The 14,870-nt window shown below is 45.5% G+C and overlaps 1 protein-coding gene across 1 annotated transcript in view; it reads left to right on the forward strand.

Moving 5' to 3' along the window:
* Nucleotides 1-14,870, forward strand: part of MYO9A (myosin IXA) — a 176,310-nt gene that overhangs the window by 153,287 nt on the left and 8,153 nt on the right. The window contains exons 26-37 of the mRNA XM_059482397.1: nt 1,052-1,133; nt 1,631-1,846; nt 6,349-6,461; nt 6,860-7,017; nt 7,400-7,623; nt 7,887-8,003; nt 8,481-8,669; nt 9,554-9,601; nt 10,261-10,372; nt 10,887-10,948; nt 13,834-14,026; nt 14,512-14,640. Of these exons, the coding sequence (XP_059338380.1) occupies nt 1,052-1,133; nt 1,631-1,846; nt 6,349-6,461; nt 6,860-7,017; nt 7,400-7,623; nt 7,887-8,003; nt 8,481-8,669; nt 9,554-9,601; nt 10,261-10,372; nt 10,887-10,948; nt 13,834-14,026; nt 14,512-14,640 (1,643 nt within the window). The remainder of the gene's footprint in view (nt 1-1,051; nt 1,134-1,630; nt 1,847-6,348; nt 6,462-6,859; nt 7,018-7,399; nt 7,624-7,886; nt 8,004-8,480; nt 8,670-9,553; nt 9,602-10,260; nt 10,373-10,886; nt 10,949-13,833; nt 14,027-14,511; nt 14,641-14,870) is intronic.

Genomic DNA, 14,870 nt, shown 5'->3' on the forward strand with positions numbered 1-14,870 from the left:
AGCAACGAGGAGGTCAGAGGGAAAGGAAAAAGACCTGGAATATGATTTCTCAGGCTCTTAAAACATTATATAATCATGGGCATGAGCAGGTGAAGAGAGTCAATAAGCAGGCTCACTACTGTTATTATTTACCCTACATGAATGGGGATAGGAGTTTATTTCTCAAGGTGAAACATGATGAATACATTCTTAGGATTTTTGGGTAGTTGGAATAGAAATTACTTGATAAGGCAGAAGATTCCAGGATTTTCCTTGTTTTCCATATAATTAATCCAGCAAAGCCATGTGGACACTGACCATTGCAGATGAAGAAACATCAGCTCTCCAGAGAGTGTGGGAATGAATGCTCTTTGGAGACTGTGTCATTCACATATGTAATTAACTACACCTGTAATGGACTTAGCAGTTGCTCAGCTCCATTGCTTTGCTTAACCTTGGGCTGCTCCAGGGCCTGGAGATGGCAGCAAGATCCTGGGACAACATTTGCTCCCACTCTGTTGTGTTGTTTAAGGTGCCTTGCCTAATTTTGGGGTGGTTTTGGCCATGTAGCTCAAAAAGGATATAAATCACTCTCCTCCTAAGTCCTGCTGCACCCTTTCCAAGGCAAAAGCTCCCAGTGAGTGAATGTTGTTAACTCAAGGTACCTCCAAGTGTAGTATTCTTGTGGTTTCTGTGCAGTTGTGACAGGAGAGGATTCCTGTTGAAAATTTCTTTTCCTGGTTCATGTGCAACATGAACAAGCAACAGGAAGAAAAAGACATTAAGAATTGCTGTATTTTAAGTTTTGCTCTGCAGCAGAATAGTCACATTTGAGAATCCCAAAGTACAAAGATACAATCCATAACCACCTTGCTGTATAAAGCTGGCAGCCAGAATGTTTTTTCTTCTTGTCTTTTGGTTTTAAGTTCAGTCCTGAAGAATTCCAATTTTGAAACCCCATGACCTCAGACTTGCAATTTAGTCTTGACTGCTTAGACTCCCAGGATCTGGGCTAGCACAGTAGGAAGGATTTTGGGAGAGGATGAAAGATCTCTGTTCTCTTGTGTTTCAGCAGAGAGGCAAATCATCAGTGCCTTTCCAAGGGTGAAACAGCACGGAAGCCATTTAAGATGCCAGGGTCTGGCAGAGGAGAGGTGAGTTGTGACTTGTTTATTTTCTCTTTCCATTGAAAAGGGCAAAAAATAACTTGGTTGGCCAGTTTTCCCTCAAAAGCTTCAAAGAAGTGAACTCTGAAGCACAAGGGCCGCCAGACACGGGAAGGAGGATATGGCAGCACAGTAACCTCCACACCTTCTCTTAAAATAAAAAGCCTTGTAGGAATAATTTGTAGCAGCTCTGGATAAAAGGATCCCGTGATCCTGATGGCAAACACTGTCCAACGCCGTCTTGTCTTGGTTTGGTTTAATGTCTCCGTTTCAGTGACACCCATGATTGTCCATTTTCACCGTCCTGTCTTAGTTTTTGTTCTTCCTGGTCCTTTGCTGTTTTCACTAGACATAATACTGCATCCCCTCCATGGGGTGCAGTGGCACTCAGAGATGTCTTGAGGCTACACGGGTAGAGTCTCCTTTTTACTTTAAAACCCTTCTTTTCGTTTTGTTTTGTTTTGTTTTATCCTTTGGTCAAGCAGGTGCCCAGACCGAGCCATAAAAAGAAAGCCCGCATGGCGCGGACGCGCTCCGATTTCTTGACTAGAGGTACTTTTGCTGATGGGGAGGGGGATACGGAGGAAGAGGATTACGATGGCAGTTTTGAGTTCCTTCTCTCCTCTGAGCACCCTCCTCACGCCGAGGCGGTGCCCGCAGCAGCCCGCCTGGGGCAGGCCTGTTACAGTGACTCCGAAATGGTAATTGTGTCCAATGTGGTGGGGGAGCCTTTCTTTGCTAACCTTAGCTGCACTGATCCCTCTACTGCTTCTTTTCCCACTCCCAAGGATGCTGTAGATGGGTACATTTGGCAAACACAGCAGGAAATCATAGATTCGCAGAATCACGGAATGGTTTGGATTGGAAGAGACTAAATCTCAATTCCAACCCCCTTCCACTAGGCCAGGGTGCTCAGCGCTCCATCCAAGCTCTGTTTCTTGCTCCTGGGTTGATTAGATATCCACCACACTTCCCATAGTTTTCCTGGAGCATTACAACTTGTATTGCACAATTACCTGCTTTGGGGGCTTTAACCTCATCCTCCCCTTGGAAGTTTTTGATCTAAAAATGGCCTATACACATCTGTAAAAAAAGAAAGTAAATATTGTTCAAAAAGCAACAGACAACAAAATTATGTAAATCCTGTGGCCTCTTTTACTTTTGATTTTTTATGCTTAGCCACAATATCCAATGGTTACTTGGTCCTCAGTTATCAGAGTGATGCTGGCAGACAGCAGCTCAGAAAAAGCAAAACCATGGAAATTGGGCAATGAAAGCATAACGAGAGTGAAATAGTGGGTTATGAAACAAAGACAACCAAGCAAAGTGTTTTTTCCAAGCACAGTGACAAGTATCCCTTAGCAGGTCTGACATGAGCCAGTGCAGTGGAGCTTTTCCATCTCAGACTTAATCTCCCACCCACATAAGCTGCTTTTGGAAAATCACAAACTGAGAGGTTCCAGGAGTGGAAGAGGCCGACAGATTCCAACCCGCTCATAATTTCTTTCCTGAGGTAGTGGAGATGTCCCCATAGGAGTGTGGATTAACACCAGGAATCCTGTCCTGCTGTGAGAGTTTGGGTGGAGTGCTGGCTAGGGCTGCCATGTTCCTCTCCTCCAGCTGCAGTGCAGGAAGTGGAGCTGAGTATAAAACCAAAGAAAAGCATGAAACCAAAAGACAGAGATTTATTTTGTGCCACAGCATTGATGCGTGTCCAGCAAACATCCCGTGCCATCCTAAAAGCTGCTTTTCCAAGAAAAGCAGGTGGCTAAGGAGGGCTTTTCATGACTTTTCTTTTAGCAGCTCTTATTATAAAGGATAAATTTTCCCAGGATAATTTCCTCACTGGAAGAGGGCAGAGATTTACAAATTCTATAAATATTGTAAGCCTGCTCTTGATAAATTTGCTGGAGGGTTGAGGCTGGAATACTGAAAACCTGATTGAAAGGCACTTCTCTATGGGCTGAGCTAACCTAGCTGCACCTTTATGCAAGTCCCTGCTTGTAGATTGGGAAAGGGAGGATTTTATGCAGTAAAATGTACTTTTTTACATAGAATGATAGGAACATTTAGGTTGGAAAAGGTCTCTAAGATTGTTGAGTCCAACCAGAAACCCAGCACTGCATTGTTTACCACCAAACCATGGCCCCCCATGCCATACCTGGGGTGCCTTGCTGTGCTCCTGAAGGCTGTACAATGCACAAAGGGAACTGTAGCTGCAAGAATTATTCCCTCTGGGGTGTGAAAAGTGCTGGTGCTTGGCAGGCTCCATCTTTGGGAGCATCCTGGGTCACTGTACTCCTTGGAAGTGCTCCTTGGGACTCTGCTCACCTGGTTAACAGCTCTCACTGCATGCGAGTAGCAGTAGGTGCCACCTCTCTCCTGTCTCTGCTGTGTCCCCCCTCTCCTCTGCTCTCCAGCCCTGGTTCTAACTGGTGGTCAGGACTTTCCCCCTGGTGTGCTAAGTTCTGCTTTCTAGGCCAACACTGCCCCTGGTGTTGTGTGCTCTGCACTACCCTCTGTCTGTGTGTCCTGACAATGTGTCCAGTGTTTCCATCTGTATTTTGTATTGCAGGTTTGGGACCAGCCCTTTGGCTTAGGGCTTTGTTGGGTCAGGATCATCACAAGTAGCAAAATTTAGGGACTGTTTATTGGTATTTATTAGCAGAGCCCAGTTGGGTGTTGCAGATGGCAGAGCAGCCTGTGATAAAGCTGGATGGTGCCTGTTGGGGTGTTTTGGGGTACAAACACAAAGGTACAGAGGGTGATGTCTGTGCAGACACATTGGTTGTGTCTTGTGATAGTCACATGAAGGCGAGCCTGGCAGCCACCATGTGCAGGCTGCTCCCTGTGCCAGTGAATAGCTCCTTCAGACAGCTCCTGCCTCCAGCTATGACTCCCAAAGCAGCCTCTGTCCCTGTCCTGCTGCTGGCTGGATGAAGGAGATCCCGTGCAGCCCCATGGAGCCGAGCATATGATGGGTCACCAGCTGCTCTGCCTGTTTGGCCCATTTTTTTCTCAGCCATCAAGTCACTGATTGTGTAGCCCAGCTGGTGAGTAGAAGCCCACTGGAATCCAGTGCTCCTGACCCACATCCAGGGTATTCCAGAGCATCAAACACCCACAGCATCTGCAGCTGAAGCTGAAACCCATGGGGCAGCAGTACATGAGGTGGCTGCTGCAGGTACAGTTGACTCCAAGGTTCTTTAAGGGCTTCCTGACAAGACCAAGATTGAAGATTTTTGGCTGATGAATAGCCAAGGATCAACCTACCATTCAGTGAGACACAAGTGGGAGGAACAGCTCCTGGCTGTTCTGCCAGCACATGATAACACCATTTTTGTTTGGTGCCTAAGCCTGAAGAGCTTTCCTGGAGCAGCTGCATAAATGGAAGGCCTTGGCTAGAGGAATCACACCAGAAATACCCTCTGGAAATATCCTTAGAGAGTGGGACCTGGATAATGAACCAGCTGTTTTGCTTCACCCTCCACACTAAAGCCATGAATTGACAAACATGACTCCAAGTATCTGCCACCAGCTGATCCCAAGCATTGCTGAAGAGCCAGCAATGACAGAAGATCTCTTGTCCTAAGCCATTCAGATGGAGCTTCAGGAAGTTTTTCCATGCAGCACAGAGTGCTGCTGCCTGCTGGGATAAGTCCCTTGGCCATAGTTACCTTATGGGTGGGTGAAACACAGGTTACTCTGTCAGAGGAAAAATACTTGGTCCCTTCCTCAACCAGGAGACAACTTCAGACTCCCAGTTATTGCCATTTGCCCTCATGATGCTTTGTGGTGTTCCCTAGCAGGGGGTTTTCTGGTGCAGATGCTCATCTTGACATCTGAGAAGGTTTCCCATCCTTTCCCTTCAGAGTTTCCTGGCAGATAACCTCAAACAGAAGGATCTTGTGCCAAAAAAGCCTTTTAGTCTTTATTTACTAAAGCTGGAAACCCAAAAGGTTGAAATTACTCAAGAACAAAACCATACTGGGGGGGCAAATATTTAACAGATCATTTTTAAAGCAAGTAGTAGGTTTGGGCTGGATGGAGATCACTTTTATAGGTTTTGAATTGCTTTTATCCCAGTATCCATGCACAATTTCTGTGTGATCATCACCTAAATGCAAGAATGACAGGAACAAAATCTCTTTCGTGGTTTAGGCAGTCCTGGCTTTCCCAGTGGTGATTTTGCCTTGCATGCTGCCATCTCCTGGCTGGAAGAGATGTTAGTCTGGGGGAGGGAGGGAGGGAATAAAACATGGAAAAAGAGTCAATATGGCAAATGTGACCCCCCTCCCTTGCAGCCTACTTTTTATAGAATTTTATTTAAATATTTTTAATACAAGTAAAATAATTGCTTTAAAACATAGAACAGTCAGTTGAGACATTGAGGTGATAGGAAAGCTACAGGAAACATTTGACCATCATCTCCCAAATCCTTTCATACAACCTGATTCTTCACTTTTCATTATGCTGAAAGTTTCTCCTCCAGGAGTCCAGTTCCCAAATCACAGCTGCAATTGGAAAATAGAACAAAAATTTAGATATTTTTTAAATATGGCAAGTCTGTTTCTGGGCTATTTCATGGGATCCTGTTAGGTTGAGTTACTGCAAATTCATCCCACCCTTAAAAATTACCTGAGGGCATTTTAAATGATGGCAAACCCGGAGATATTTTCTATTAAAGCTGCAAAATTTCTTTGTTAAAGAGTTCCTTTTGGTGTGTCCTTGGCACAAAGACTTTGGGGTTTTTTGTGTAAAGTGCTCAGCAAGAGTTGGAGGAGGAACTTCTGCTGGGACAGATCCAGGTGGATGAAGGTTCCCTTGGAATCACATCATTGTGGCTAACAGGACACTCTGGGTCGAGAGCTGGAATGAAGTCTGGATGAAGATGTGGAAGAGCTGTGCAGGCTGAGCAATAAGGACCTGTGGCTTGGTGCAAACTGATTTTCATCACCAACTGCTCAAGGAGAAAGAAGATTGGGCCTGGTTGGAAAGTTGGAGCAAGGGAAATGCCTCTCTTTCTCAGGAGTCATTAAAATATTTCTCTAGGGGCTCACCAGGACTGTAGGTTTTCAGCTGTCGGCAAATAGAAATAAAGATGTAGGAGGCAAAATATCTGATTTTTGATAGGGAAAAAAAATCATCTGATATTTCAAGAGCTGTCTTATTTTTAAATGCTTCGTGCTTGGAATCGTTACAGACCGTGCAGCGATTCACCTCCGGGGAAGGCCAGGCCAAACTGCACAAAACCATGTCCCAGGGGGAGATTGGGAAACTGGCAGCCTCACAGAAGAGTCTGACTCCAGATGGGAGGTAGGAATCATGGCTGGAGATGGCAGACAAGTCCTTCTCTGTCCCTCTTGCTCTCCAATGCCTTGTTGAGCCACCCAGGCTCCTTTGGAGCTCTACCTGCAGTGGGATGAGTTACCCATCCCACCTTTTCTACATGACCATGGGCAGGCCCAATCAATGTGTGTGTGGCTCACCCCACAATTAAGTGTTGGTGACATGGGCCACACGTCCTGTCCCACACCACCCAATCCCATGCATGCAACTGAAGTTTCTCTCTTTGCTGACGACAAGTAGCCGCATTTCCCTGGTAGAAGTTGCATGGATTTATCTCCTCAGGACTGTCCAGAAGATTGAGGTAGTTTTGGGTAGAAAGACCTTTCCTAGTTAAGGCAGTTCCTGTTTCCATGGCTTATTTCCAGGCCTCAACGAGCCAAGATGAGGTTTTGGGTGAAGGGAAAGCAGGGGGAGAAGAAGACCTCCCGGGAGAAGCTCGCTACCCAGTCTGAGCTGCTGGAGCTGTACGCGGAGCAGGAAGTCCCTGGCAGGGAAACCATTCCTGGACTGCAACTTGGTGAAGGTATGTGGTGGGGGGACATGGGACCAGGTGTAAGGAGAGAGAAACTGGGTTGGAAAATTGGGATATGTCCATGCTGGTTTATGTCTCTTAATTCATGGGTGGTGTCAAGCCAGAGCAATGGCAAGTAGGTTAGAGGGTGGGATCCATAATGGATCTCGAGGAATTCCATGTCACTAATCCTTCCAGCCACCATCTGGAATGGACAGATGTTTCCTCTCTTGAGGGAGGAAGTAACCGAAGCAGAAATGACATTTAATCTTCCCGTGAGTTCTACACTGTGCTTTTCTCTTCCACAGGTTTCTTCCAATGCCCTGTTTTAGTGTCACAATTATTTTTCATCTGCTCCTCAATCTCTTCCCCTCTTTTCATTGATCACCAGCAGAGTTGGGCCCTCACCACCTGACGCCCCCGCGGAGTCCGGAGCTGTCGGGCATGTACCGGCGGGAATTCAAGGAGAACAAGGAGCCCTCTCCCAAGGTGAAGCGCAAGCGCAGCGTCAAGATCAGCAACGTGGCTCTGGAGCCCGTGCAGTGGCAGAACGACTCCCTGCAGATCATAACCAGTGCCAGTGACCTGAAGAGCATGGATGAGTTTCTCCTGAAAAAGGTAACTCACTGCTCCATCAATCAGCACAGAGATCCAGGAGCAGACAGAGGCAATAAAGTAAAAACAATCCTGTGGGTAGCTGTAGTAATGCTAATAATCCATCTAAGGATGCCAGGGCAGGTCTAGAGAAGTTTCTGGTTTTCATGCAGGAGAAACCACGTGGTGATCATGGTGGAGCAGCTGCTTGTTAGTGCTGCTTCATCTCACACCAGCTCTGCTGCAGCAAAAGAGTCATGAGTGTAAAAACCCCCTTGTTTTCCCAGATGAATGAACTGGACAACGAGGATAGCAAGAAGGACACGCTGGTGGATGTCGTGTTCAAGAAAGCACTGAAGGAATTCCGACAAAACATCTTCAGTTTTTACTCCTCAGCATTGGCAGTAAGTGACCAGATGATGGGTAGGACTTCCACCTCCAGGAGAAAGGGGAGATATTCTGGGGCCTTCTGGTTGTACAGGTGTTGCCAAGCCCTCCATTTCTGGTTTGCTCATCCCAAAGGATGGATGTGCTTCCTTTGTATTCAGTCCCATGATCTAAATTTGGACTAACACTTCCTCATGAGCCATCTCTCAGGATACATTGGGTGTAGATTCCTGATCTTCATTACAGTTTTGCTCCCAGCCAAAGGGGAGATGACAAAGTCAATTTGTCACCTGTAGTGTCTGGAAACCTTTGTGTTACCTTTGCTGGTGGTGGAGATGTCTGATCCTTTTTTCCTTCTCTCTATCATATTGGAAGTTTCCCCAAGCAGCTGGAAGCTGGTGAGGCTGAAATAATTGTCTGGAGAAGAAAAAGTCTCTAGAAAAATCTGGGCTGTATAAAAATCACTTTTTTTTTTGCTTCTGTTCCCTGAAAAGATGGACGATGGGAAGAGCATCCGCTACAAGGACCTGTACGCCTTATTTGAGCAGATTCTGGAGAAGAACATGAGGCTTGAGCAGAGGGACTGGAGTGAGTCTCCAGTTAAAGTCTGGGTCAACACCTTCAAAGTCTTCCTGGATGAATATATGCACGAGTACAAACCCCTGGACTACACTGCAGGAAAGGTACTTGGCACTTTCCTTAAACTCCCTTGGAGGTTTGGGAGCTCTATTTCCGTGGGGTTGTGCCTCTGTAGACACCTGGGATCTTCTGTTGTCTTCTCTGCTTTAAGCTGAGCTGGACAAGGCAAGGTGTGACTCACTGGTTGTGTGTCACTGGGCTCAGCCAGCCCCAGATCACACTGGGCTGCCAAGGACTAGATGTTATCCCCAGGACAAAGCTGCAGCCAGCTGTGGATGGTTGGAAAGGCAGCTCTTGGTGCTTCTTTAGTTCTGAGGGGTTTGTTCAAACTTTGAGAGATGCTGAAAGAGATGCACCCTCTTGGGTCTCCCGACCACTTCCCAAGTGACCGTACACATCACCATGAGTTGGGTTGTAGGAGAAGGGGACATGAGCAGTGGCTCAGGTCTGGGTACTGTTCTTAGAGCAGAAAGAGCCTGCACTGTCACAGACCTGATCTCACCTCCTGCTCCACATTGTCTGCAAGGCCGACCACGGGATCTGAGGCTGGGCTGGGAGATGGTGTCTATTGTACAAATATCCCATCTCCTGGCTCTTCTGCTCCAAGTCCTCTCCAGCCTCTTCTGCAGGCAGGTTTTCTTCAAAGCATCATGTTTTCCTTGGGTCACTGCTGGTGGGGTCAGAGCTGGAACAGCAGCTACTCCCAGCTCCTAGATGGAGCTTCTTCCTCTTCTCCAAGGAAGAACTGTCCAGGGAAATTCCAAAACTGAAGTGATCCATTGGAGAGTTTTCTAGAGTAACTCTTCTGGGGCTGCAGGTGCACTGGAGGATGGGGCTGGAAAGCACTGGGCAATGTCAGATATGAGCCCTCTGTACTCTTTACTTGGCAAAATTGCCCAAAAACTGAGTTAAATCTTTGCCTCACCAGATGCCAAAAACTGAACGAAAAAAGAGAAGGAAAAAGGAAGCAGACGTGGTGAGTTAAACCTGCACATTAAAAAATCAATGTCCTTGGGGCCAGAATGTCAAGAGACCAGCTTGTGACACGTCCTGGGCTGAGATCTGAACATCAGCCCTGAAAGGACATGTTAGAAAGACATTTCAGGTCTTTGCTTTGCTTTGTTTGATCAGGGATCACTTGGGTTGGCTCTGAAAACACATCCCTCATCAGCCAAGACATAAATTGTAATGTTGAGGATTGTTAGAAAAGGTCTGAGAGGAAAACAAAGCCTTGCTCCAGCTTTCTGCATAAGTTTACAGTGTGTGTTTTACATCTGTGGGATCAGCCATGGAGGACATTACACCTCCTCTTTTCATAAGGGATGTGATGGTACTGGGAAGGGTGCAGGTGCAAAGCCAAAAAAAGGGGCCACAGATGCATAGAAAGCCTTAACATAAAGAAGTTGACCTGCCAAGCTCAGTCAAAGAGTTTCCAACCTGCTTCCATGATGGTTTTGTTCCCCTACAAGATAGATGTTGGTTTGGGTTGTTTATGAGGTTGCTGGGCTGAAAAAGAAACAAAAATACCAAATAAAAGCAAGAGTTAAAGTTGAAGAGCTGTGTTTATCATCTCTCCATTTTGCAGCAGGCTGAGCACTGGCTCCCTTTTCTCACCACCCAACCTTTATCCTCCAGGTGGAAGAGCACAATGGTCACATTTTCAAGGCAACCCAATACAGCATCCCCACATACTGTGAATATTGTTCCTCCTTGATCTGGATCATGGACAGGGCTTCTGTTTGTAAATGTAAGCACTCTTTATTTGATCCTTTTCTTGTGCTTCTATCACAGTGATGAGTTTGGGGATTTTGAAATGTGTTTACTGCTGTTTCCTGTAACCCCCTGCTCACATAATTTTGATTTTTGTAACACCTGAAGAGATTTAGGGACAGGTCTTAAGGTTCTGAAGTCAACTAGTAAGTCCATCCCAGCAGTCAGTCCTGACACAGTGAATGAACTTTGTGTTACACATCTTATCCCATCAGGTTAGTGCCCATCCCATAAGGTCAGACACATTTAACTGTCATGGTAGGATGAGGGGAGGATTTAATGCTTCATGTATGTAAATATGGCACCTTTAATTTAAAGGCTTCATTATTTTTGTTTGAGTGGATCTCATACAGACTTGGCCCCTAGAAACTGCAAATCCAGCATGCTTTTGACTTGGTAGTTCTGAGAAGTGCTGCTCAATTCCTATGAATTCCTGTTTTTCCAGCAGTGTGATTTTTGGCATAATTAAACACTCCTTTTCTCTGTTGCAGTATGTAAATATGCTTGTCACAAGAAGTGCTGTCTTAAAACCACGACCAAGTGCTCCAAAAAGGTAAATGTCTCTCAGTGCTTTGCTTCCATTAAATACCTTGAGACAATGATCCCAAGTTTGTATAAAAATTATTAGAGGATGCAAATCTTGATAAAATTCTGGACATGACCTTCCTTTCAGCAGGAGCTTACACCAGAGATCCCCAGAGGTCTCTCCAACCAGAGTTTTGTAGATATTTTGGGAATTATGCGGTGATGAGTCACTGTAGATCTGCCCAGTCATGCAGCAGATGTTGCAGTGTCGTTCCCTGCCTTGTAAGCACCCAGAATAAAAGGAATTTCCCTGGCTTTGTAGCTTTTAAGGGTTTGGAAATGTGGGGTTATTCTTGGAAATACAGGCTTTTTCTCTACAGTCCTTGCTTGCCACAGCTGAGTGAGGAAGGGCAGGTGGAAGATGTTCACTGCCCTCTTTAGAGGGGAATTGAATATTGTTTACTGGATTTAAGGGTATGGGGAACAGGGAATGAGTGCAGCAGGTGTTCCCAGCTAACAATGAATCATCCAGATTTGGTGGGGATATTTTAAATAGCTTATTTTGTGCCCAGAAGAAGGACAGAGAGTAACAATAATAATGAGTGGAAAGTTTTATCAGCTCCCTGGGAGGCTTCTCAGGGGAGAACAACCTCCATAATACACAGCCCCCAGAAAGCTGCATGAGGCCATTTTACCCAAAGAATAATCTGAATGTATATGTTGAAGATATGTGTGTGTGTGATTTGTATTCTGAATGTGTATTTGTATTCTGTATATATATATACATTTGTATTTTGAATATAAATAGAACTTTGGCTGCAGTCTTTCCCTTTCTGGCACTATTTCTGCAAGAACTGGGGACACCTCATTAGAGTTTGTACTCTAAAATCTGGAAAGTTCATTGAGATGTCTGATTAATTTTTTCAGACGTTCTTGGAGCTGTCTTCTTTGTTGTGATTTCTCTGCACAAGGAAGTTTTTGTGCTGCATCCCAGGAAGCAAGTTCACTGTGTCTTCATGGGTAGCTTTCCACTGGGCAGTTAGAAGTTCTCTTGGAAGGCTCCAGTTCCTCTGTGCTTGGTGAATTTGTGTTTTTAGGGTTGTTCTCATTGACAGGGAGCTGAAAACCATCAGTCATGAAAAAGAAACAACATGGGGACCTTCCACACATCTGCTCCTAAGGTTTGCAGGATCAGTGAAAGGATGACATTGAGTTGGAGAGAGAAAAATGCAGGAATGATTGTGAGGGGAGCCACTGCCTTGCTGAAGGCAGAGTTGCGTCTCACCTTTGGCTAGGGCTGAGAATCTGTGTCAATATTTTATTGGACCTTTGGACTTTTCCCATCCAGAATCTCCTGTGCAAGAGGACTTTGTTCACATTTGAATTTGCCAGATACCAACTCTCCAGTGAGGGTTTGCAGCTGGCAAAAGGGCCCTTCATGACAGTTTTACGTGGATTTTTTCATGTTCTTTTGTTGGCATCTTCTTTGTTCATTGGTATTTTGTAACTTGCAATTCTTCAAGTTGATTTAAACACCCAAGATTCAAATTTGCCTCTTCTGCTTTGTGAATCTTTGGGAGGTGAAATCATCCCTGGAGATGGTGCCAGAGGGGCAGGAGGTGGAGGAGGACCATGTCCAGCCGCTTTGGCTCTGCCAGGCTGGGAATTTAACTACAGTGGGGTTGGTTAAAGAAAGAAAATCCTAACTTTTTGCCTTCAGGTGCATGTCCAGAGACTGGGTTAGCATTGCAAGGCCCATATCCTGGCCTGTCCTGTCCTCCATTAGACTCACACATCTCCTGTGCCACCATCGTATTTTCTGAAAAATCCTCTTTGCCCAGGATTCTTCTCCTGGGAAGCTGAGAAGCCTCAGAGAAAAAGGAAAACAATATTATCTCATTTGTTTCTGTGTTTTGCTGCTTTGCAATGTGGTTGGAGATTGTTTATCCAACATGTGAATTGTTTGAACTTAATGACCAATCATGGTCCAGCTGTGTTGAGGCTCTAAAGAGAGTCATGAGTTTTTTCTTTATTATCTTTTAGCCTTCTGTCTGTATCCTTTCTCTATTCTTTATAGTATAGTTTAGTATAGCATTCTATAATATAATAAAGTAACATGAAATAATAAATTTGCCTTCTAAGAACATGGAGTCAGATTCATCATTTCCTTCCTTCGTCAGGGGACCCCGAAAATACCACACTCTTGTATCTGCTGAAGGACTCTGAATAATTAGATCCAAAGCTGCACCAGCATTGCATCTCAGAAGGATTTGAATCCCTTTTTCCCTTTTCATGCACCATGACCTGGAGCTCTCCCCATGGCAGTTTGGTGTGGAGCTTGTGATGGTGTTCACAGGGGTTGGAGGATGAGGGAAGAGACGAGGATCTGACTCCATGTTTCATTGATTTATTAATTTATTATATATATAATATAAAACTATACTAAAAGAATAGAAGAAAGGATTTCATCAGAAGGCTAGCTAAGCATAGAAATGAAATTGAATGAATAACAAAGGCTTGTGGCTTGGACAGAGAGTCCGAGCCAGCTGGCTGTGATTGGCCATTAATTAGAAACAACCACATGAGACCAATCACAGAGGCACCTGTTGCATTCCACAGCAGCAGATAATCATTGTTTGCATTTTGTTCCTGAGGCCTCTCAGCTTCTCAGGAGAAAAAAATCTTAAAGAAAGGATTTTTCATAAAATGTGTCTGTGATTGGAGCTGTCCCAGCTGACCAGCGGCGAGCAGGGAGTGCAGAAGGATTTCAATCCCTTTTTCCCTTTTCCTGCAGCACAACCCAGAGCTCTCCCCATGGCAGTTCAGCATGGAGCTGTCCTGGCTGACCAGTGAGGAGTGGGTGGTCCAGAAGGATTTCAATCCCTTTCAATCCCTTTTTCCCTTTGCCTGCAGCACGACCCAGAGCTCTCCCCACGGCAGTTTGGGGTGGAGCTGTCCCGGCTGACCAGCGAGGAGCGGGCGGTGCCCCTGCTGGTGGAGAAGCTCATCAACTACATCGAGATGCACGGGCTCTACACGGAGGGCATCTACAGGAAATCAGGATCCACCAACAAGATCAAGGAGCTGCGGCAAGGCCTCGATACAGGTCAGGGGAAGGGGGAAAAGATCCTGCCTGGGGAGGAAAATCTCCACAGCAGCAAAGTTGGATGGGAGGAAGGTGGAATGTTTCAGCATTCCTGACTCTGGGCTGTGCAAGGAGTGATTTCACATTGGCAGTCACAACTCAGGTCGCCAACTCATCGGGTTTTTGGGAGCAATCCATGGAAAAAAGTCATTCTAATTGGGGGAAAATGCTGCCTTATTTACACCCTAGCAATCATCAGTGAGAAAAGAAATCCTGGTCCCACCTGAAGTTATTTGCCCTGGAAAATGTATTTCTCTCTAATTTTACCATGTGGAGCTGAAATCATGTGCTGGATTTGTTGCCATTAAAGGCACATAAATGTACTTTATGATAGAACAGTTTGGGTTGGAAGGGACCTTTAAAGGTCACCTTGTCCAGCCTTGGGCTTCATATTGATCATTGTCTCTTGTTCTTTTCCTTCTTGCTTCATCTGGTGCCAAACCCAGACATCGATAACGTGAATTTGGACGACTACAACATCCACGTCATTGCCAGCGTGTTCAAGCAGTGGCTCCGAGATCTGCCCAACCCCCTCATGACCTTTGAGCTCTACGAGGAGTTCCTGCGGGTGATGGGTGAGGAGCTTCCCTCACTATCCCATTCCCTTGGCAGAGGGAAATGATGGCCACTCTGAGTGCCAAGCTTTTCATTCACTTTTTGGGGCCAAACCAGCTGGTTTTGCCAAATTGTGTTTACCTGGTTGCAAAGTCTGATTTTTTGGTTATAAAGGGGTTTTTATGCAAAATCTCAGGCATTTTGGTCTCATTTTGGTGCCTTTTGCATCATGGTTCAGCTAATTTCAGCC

Source organism: Ammospiza nelsoni, chromosome 14 (assembly GCF_027579445.1).
Source record: "Ammospiza nelsoni isolate bAmmNel1 chromosome 14, bAmmNel1.pri, whole genome shotgun sequence".
Lineage (NCBI taxonomy): Eukaryota > Metazoa > Chordata > Aves > Passeriformes > Passerellidae > Ammospiza > Ammospiza nelsoni.